Raw genomic sequence first — 7,956 nt, 5'->3', positions numbered from 1 at the left:
GTGACGCTTTTATTCAAGATTTTTATATTAATTAATTATGTTGTTTAATCATGTAGTATTTTTAGAGCATATTTATGAATCGCAAGTAAATCCAATCTTTTTTAAATTTAGAGAAAAATAATGTTGTACATAATTGTTAATGGCAGTAAGAGAACATTTTAAGTCTTTTAGGAGTACTCTGTCAATTATGTTGTTTGCCTTTGCCCACTGTTAATCTAGCTATAAGTGAATTAATTGCAAAAAAGACTCGTTTTGCTATGCCGTCCAATTTTGGTATTAGCTAATCTCAAAATTTTTCATGTGCTATCACTAATATAGGTTTTATTCAACTCTTATTTACAATTTACAGGGTATGCCATACTCCGTATTAGTATTTCTCAGTTTATTTTAGGTAAATATAACTGAGCAATGGACGTGGATAAGTATTTTCTGCTATAATGTCTTATCTCGATATACCTGGTAAACAACACATACTTTCATTACCTACTAGGATATTTGGATAAGAATCCAAATATTTTTGTTGAACCAACCTCAAAGATTTTGTATGTCAAAATGTTTGTAATCTTTCTACTCCGCATAAGTTAATTTACAGTTCAGATAATCTTTTTACTATATAAGTACAGTTGATTGATTTTATAGCTATTAATCATATGACTCCCTTAGAGATCTACTTTGGTATACTTATTCTTCTTCTATTGATAATCTCAAACTAGTTTATATTACCAATGTTTCTATTATACTCCTTCAAGGAATTGGTAGTTTTGATTTATCTTACCTTACTTTTGAACATATTCTGCATGCTCCCAAACTCATGCTAGTTTATTATCTATTAGTCAATTGGTTGATTTAGGCTATCATATAACCTTCAATGCTACTCTTTTTGTTGTGCATTTTCGCATCCCCGCATTTAATTGTTACTTTTAAAACATTTTCGTCTTTATCTACTTTTGAGTTAAATTCTCAATCTATATTATTTTTCTTGTGGCATTCTTGGTTAGGGCGTGTTTCTAAGTTTGGATTGGAGTATTTGGTTTCTACAAGAATATTAAGAAAATTTTATTTTAGTGATATTTCAAATTGTCATATTAATCAATTTACTTAGTTTTTGGCCTTTGTCGGAATAATTCATTAAACTTCTTGTTTTTACGCCCTTGAACAAAATGGAATTGCAGAATGTAAGCATCATCATGTTATGGAAACTACATATTATTGATACTTTCTACCATTGCCATTCATGTCTTTGGTTAAGTGAAGTTGTTTTAGTTATCATGCATCTTATTAATCGTAATCCTTTTACATTGACTTTTTTCATTCGTTGTTTGGTATTCTACCAAATGATTGTTCTTTGTGTTTCTAAGTGCACTTTCTTTGTTTTGTTACCTATTCATGAATGCACAAAATTATCTGCTAAGTCACATATGTGTGTGTTTCTTAGTTATGGTGTTAGTTTACAAAGATATCAATGTTTTGATCCAAGTATTAATTGATTATATGTATCTGATATAAAATATTTTAGAATTTATTCCTTCTTATTCATCAAGAAATACTTTGTCTTCTTCTAAATCTCATAATCTATGGTTTTTATGGATCCTTTCTCTAATGATACAATTAACATCTATCACTCATTTAGTTCTTGCCACTATTTCTTTTAGTTCACCATTGACAAGTATATATCATTAACTCATTTGTTCTATGTTTATTCCTTTGACTATTGCTTGTTTTTATCATCTATACATTTTTTTTATTGAACATTCATCTTTTATAGAAAGCTTTTTTCTATGATAGAAGAACTTATAACCAGTGGCGGACCCAGGAATTTAGTTCAGCCCGGGCTTAAATAAAAGTCAACATTTTCATATTCGTCAACTTTTAATTTTCTGGCGTTTTTAGCCCAACCATGGTCTCTTTTCAGTTCAACCACGGTCAGTGGCAGAACCAAAACTCATTGGTGAGGGGGGTTAATGTCAACTACTATCATTGTGATGGATGTTTTGAACAATTTCTCAAATTTTATTAAAACTTAAAATTTTAAAAAAATTTAAATAAGAAAAAATTTTCATTACTAAAATTTTTAACATTTGTCATGCCACATTATCAATTTAGTTTTTTCTTAATTATTAAAAAATTATAAAGTTTAAAAACATTGTATAATTTTTCATAATTTTTTTGATTTGTTTTTTTAATTACTAAAAGTTATTAAAAACTTAACATTGTAAACTCTAGGTCTAGGATTTGAACCATGGTTGGCTCCTACCATCCAATTCCAACAAACCACTCAAGCACAAGCCCATTACATATATATTAGCTTTGTACAAACAAAATATTATAAAACATTAATATTCATATAAAAAATCTTACTGAACACAGTTCTTCTAAGATTTTCCGGCCGGCCAGCCCGGGCTGCCACCCATGTGGGTCCGCCCCTACTTATAACTCTATAGAAAACTCACTTCTGGGATCTTGCTTTATCACCCCAAGGTAAAAAATTTATTGGTTGTAAGAGGATATATAAGACAAAGGCAATGGCAAATGGATCTTTTGAACATTATAGATCTTGCCTTGTGTTTAAAGGTTTTTCTCAGGAGTATAGCATTAACTATGAGGAGATTTTTACTCTAGTGAAAAAATGACTTTAATATGTGTTTTGATAGCCTTTGCTTCTTCTTTTTCAAGTGGATATAAAAAAAGAAATGCTTTCTTAAGTGGAGATTACATAAAGAGGTATGCATGCATTTTTCTCTAGTTTGCTCCGCATTCAGAGATAAGTGTGCTGTCTTTTTAGAGCATATACTTTATTGTCTCAACCAAACAACTTATTCTTAGCTCATAAGTTCAATTTAACATTACTCTAAATTGACTCTATTAATTTACCTGATGATTTAATTTATTCAGTCCTATCTTTTCTCGTGGATTGTTTTTTTATGTGAATGATATAAACATTAAAGATGATTTGGATGCTATTGACTTTATTAAGGATCACTTTGCAGAATTATTTAAAATAAAAGATTTAAGCTCTCTACGTTATTTTCTTGGTATTGAAGTCACCTCATTAATTAGCTTGTGGTTATTTTTATCTTAGGCTAAATATGTACTTGATACGCATAATAGATCTAATCTTACTAATGAAAATACAATAGCTATTCCTTCTAGGTACGATGTTAAACTCTCCCAGATAATTATACACTTTTGGATGATCTCACTTGATATGTAGAAGTTATTAGCTCTTTAGTGTATCTCACAATTATCACTCACCTTGAAAGTTTGTTTAGTTTGTTTGTTTGTTTAGTTTTGCTCCTTGTCCTACTTAATAGTAGCAATTCTTCAGATTTTTTCAGTATATGAAAGGCACTTATCATGGATTACTATTAGGAAAAATTACATTTAGCTCCCTAAGAATTTCAAAACTTTCTAAATAGATAGTCTCCCAACTAACATTTGAATTTTTCGGACAATTCCGCTTTTTTTTTTTTAGTACACTTCATTTTTTGTCATTGAAGCTCACTCTGTTATTTTATTTTATCTTACAACATGTACTTCCAGCTTAATAATTATAGTTTTTGTTCAACATTGCGTGTTTAAGTGGAAACAAATAAATTTTCACTTAATATATTATCTTTTCGTTTAATATTTGTTTTTGTTATATAATATCTGACATTCCTATTTAATATTATGTGTTTCCTGTTAAAAAGCTGAGGGTCCTTCTGGTCAATGACAGCTACTTATGTCAAAGTTAGTGAAAGGTAAGCTGTCAGAAAAAAAAGATTATTTTGAGAATACTCAAATTTAGGAGGGCCAAGCGTGTATAAAAAATTTTTTTAAGAGATTTTTGGCAATTACCAATTAATATTATTTCCTTTGTCTTTTATCATTGATTTTATGTAATTTTTTTTTATGATGCAAATTGAGTTGAACATATCAAAGATTGTCATTTCACTATTGATTGGTGTATTTATTTCGGAGTTTCTTTAATCTCTTGGAAAAACAAGAAACCAAATAAGGAGTTGTTACTGGATCCTCCACTAATTAAAGCAGAGTAGCGATCCATGGTGGTTTAACACAATGGAGATTATCTAGCTTCTTAATTGGCTTTTAAATGTTTTTAGATTTCCACAATCAATGTCTGTGCCCTTCATTGTGATAATAAATGCACTATCTCCATTGCACATGATTCGGATTTTCATAAACAAACAAAACATATGAAATTAAATTGATTTTTATTTTATGTGCCAATATTATCTACGAGGTACTATATATTGCTCATTCACATGTTAAATCTTCTTTGAGGTTTGCTAATATGTTCATAAAACCTCACATTTTGGCTATTTTTTAGTTTTTTAAAGCAAATTCTTAATGCTTACGTATTCTCAAATCAATAGTTTAAGAGGATGTTAAAATAATATATGCTTAAAGTATAAAGTTATTAATATCTTGTTGGTTAAGTTTAGGAAAAAAAATTATAATCTTTAAACTCTTATTTAAAAAAAAGTTGCACCTCAATTATATTATAGTGCAAAAAACTATTTTTTTAGTTTGAATACTAGATCTTTTCTCAATAGCTTCATGATTAAAAATTAGCTGTTTAAGTCTTTGTTGATAACTTTGATATATGTGTTGATTACTACTATGCTAATAGAAATCTAATATTGGTTTGAATTTGGGATTAAAATTCTTTTATATATCACTGTACTTAAATTTATTTTTCTTTTCATCTATTTAATTTTAGGTTTTGTAAACCAATATACAGAATAACATGCCAATGGAGGTGTTTAGGAAATTTATAGATCCAACGCATTGGCTATTTTTCAATTATTATTAAATGATAAAAAAATTCAAATATATATAGGTGTGGTAAATCTTACTTTAATTTGTTCTCTTTTACTCAGTTGAGATAAGAGAAATTAATATTCAAAATGATATTTAAAGTTTCATGACATATAAATAAAGTCCATATATGTGGTATAGGACTCATCTTCTTTGGTGAATTAATTAACATTAATTATTTTGATTAATTGTTATTTATTTGTCACACATACAATAGTTAATTATAGATAAAGTGTAAATTTCATTATATCTATTCACAATGTTTATATAATAATAATAATAATAATAATAATAATAATAATAATAATAATAATAATAATAATAATAATAATAATAATAATAATAATAATAATTTATTAACTATCTCTAAATAACCAAACTTGGACATCACATTACATGTACGATTTTTGTTGGCTAGTACCTAATGCAACTAACTTTATATTAATAAAATGCATTGTGTCTTAATCACTTAATTTTATTGTAAGGAAAGGGGTGATAACCAATATAGCTAATAATTAATAATATATATTAATGATTATATATTGCAGAGAATCTAAAAATTTCTTCAAAAATAAACAAAAGAATTATTTCAAGTACAAGTTAACTTAATATGGTTGAACTCGATTTCAAATTAATTCTACAATATAAAATTTGGCTTGAGTTAAAACTAAATTAACCGAACTCAAATATATATATATATATATAAAATTAATAATAAAAATATATAATACAAATTAAGAAGGGATGCACAAAGTTGTTATCATGGATTGTCTTTGGCACATGGTTTTATATGGTTGTTAATTTCTTTGAATAGACTCTTAAGAAGGAATAACTTGTAGGTAACTTGGCTTGTTTTTTTTAGTAAGAAAGAGAACATGAAAGTAATGACCAAAGAATAAAATTTAAACTAGAACACTAATTCCATGTTCTTTCTATTTCATTGTCAAATAATCAATAAATGCATGTGGCTTTAAAAATAACTTATTTCAATTAGAAGGAAGTACTTTGACTTTCTCTTTTTTGCATTTTTAATATTTTCTTATAAGCACGTACGGAAAGGTTTTGCTAGGGTCTAGAATTTTATTTTATAAAAAAAAAGAAATATTTATAATAGGCTAAATAAATATAGAAAATATTAACAAAATTATTTGGATGTAAATTTAACCCTAAATACCATATCACCTTGAATTTTAAGATTATTTTGAATTTTTTTAATCAAATCAAGAGTTTATAATAAGAACCATAATTATGAAAACCTTCTAGAGATTAGAAAAACACGCTCAAACAAACACATGAAAGTTTCTTCAAGATCTAGAATTCAATGCTATAAAAAGTGAAAATAATTATAAAAAACTTCATTCATATCACCTTGAAAACCCTAACCCTAATTTCTCTAATTTCAAAGATTATATTGAAAACTTTTCCTTCCCTCAACTCAAGAGCTTATAATTATAAAAAAAACATAATTAACTTGTTTGACTTGGTACGTAACATGAACTACAAAGAAATTTAAATTCATCACCAACCATACCTAACATCAAAGTCAAAGAAATCAATTGAAAACTCTAATAATTAAGACTTGTCAATGCTCTAGACTCTCAAACTTTTGAAAAACTAACATGCATATATATATATATATATATATATAAACATCCCTTAATCAAGCTCTACTATACCATCATCTTCAACTTTTCATTACCAACAATGAAGCTCATCATCTTCACTTTCATCCTTTCCTTTGTCTTATCAACAAAGGCGGTGATCCTCGATACCGACGGCAATGAGCTAAAGCCTAACACAGAGTACTACATCCTCCCGAGTGCCACCGCTCTATGCCGGAGGGCTCACCTTAGGGAAACAACAAAAAACAGTTCATGTGCTGAAAATGTGGCTGAAGGTAATTCACCCTACAGAAAAATGGCCTACCTGTGAACTTCACTACAGTAAACCCTAATTCCACAACTATTGCCCCTTAATGAAAGCATAAACATTGCCTTCTCCGGTCCGACGACATGTAATTCATCGACAGTATGGACTTTAGTCTCTGATACCGACACCGGAAAGCGATTCGTGAAGATTGGTGGAGTTTTAGGGAACCCTGGGAATGATACTTTGGCCAACTGGTTTAATATACAAGAGTACATGAATGGTCTCTACAAGCTTGTTTATTGTCCTACTGTTTGTGAGACATGCAAGCCTGCATGTGGATATTTGGGTATTGTTAATGATGATGATGGGGGACTTTGGCTTGCTATCACTGATGAGCCATTTGCTTGTGCTTTTACAAAGGCTTGATGTTGATATATGTTGATGTTGTGTCATGGGTTAATTTATAATTAAGTTTATATTTGATTGAATAAAATGGTTGTTAGATATTATACATGTTGTCAAATAAAGGGAAGTTATTTAGACATGCATTCTCAGTTGTGCTAATAAGAGGTGTATTCTTTGTTTTATATATTGCTGTGAATGAATATTGGCATATTCATTAAGATTTAAGTGAAAGTTTTTTGTCATCACAAGCTCTGATTTAAGTGAAAGTTTGTTCTGCAAATCATTTGGAGAATTGATTTTTGTTTTCAAAATTGAAAAAAAAAAATGTTTATCTTGTTGTTTGTTGTTTTTACTATTTAGGGTCTACTATTACAATTTTTTTTTGCTATCTTCAGAGACCAAATAAAACGTATATGTTTCCAATTTGGAGATGGAAAGTACCAAATTGACATTTTTTATATTTTGTTAATAATGAATTTTTTTAGTTATATATAAAAAAGAGAGGGTTTTAATTTCAAAAAAATATGAGAAAAGTTTTACTTGGGTAGAAATTGTTTTTTTTTTTAATTAAAATTAGATAAGAATTATATATAAAATGGCTTGAATTCTGATTGTTTGCTATTTTGCTATTGTTTTTGTGTTTTACATCGAAGGTGATTAAATGTTCCTTATGATGATCCTTTTATTTTTAAAAATGACACTAGAAAATATATAGTAGCATTCTAAATTTATGTATTAGTCTTTTTAGTCCTTTAAATTCATAATAAAAATAATTTGATCTATCAAATTACTTTTACTTGTATTTTACATGTTCATTTTTTTTTCTATAATTAAACTTTTTTTTTCATAAATAGTACTTAG

At 27.8% G+C, this 7,956-nt stretch overlaps 1 protein-coding gene across 1 annotated transcript; it reads left to right on the top strand.

The window, feature by feature from the left end:
• The first annotated feature begins 6,525 nt into the window (after nucleotides 1-6,525).
• On the top strand, nucleotides 6,526-7,116 carry LOC120279257 (miraculin-like). The gene is made up of 2 exons (XM_039286145.1): nucleotides 6,526-6,718; nucleotides 6,851-7,116. Exons 1-2 carry the CDS (start codon nucleotides 6,526-6,528, stop codon nucleotides 7,114-7,116), a joined length of 459 nt encoding a protein of 152 aa, XP_039142079.1.
• Nucleotides 7,117-7,956: the final 840 nt, after the last annotated feature.

The sequence above is a fragment of the Dioscorea cayenensis genome, chromosome 2 (genome assembly GCF_009730915.1).
Source record: "Dioscorea cayenensis subsp. rotundata cultivar TDr96_F1 chromosome 2, TDr96_F1_v2_PseudoChromosome.rev07_lg8_w22 25.fasta, whole genome shotgun sequence".
Classification (NCBI taxonomy): Eukaryota; Viridiplantae; Streptophyta; class Magnoliopsida; order Dioscoreales; family Dioscoreaceae; genus Dioscorea; species Dioscorea cayenensis.
Note: the sequence above shows the minus strand (reverse complement) of the source record. Positions and strands in the feature narration are given on the sequence as shown.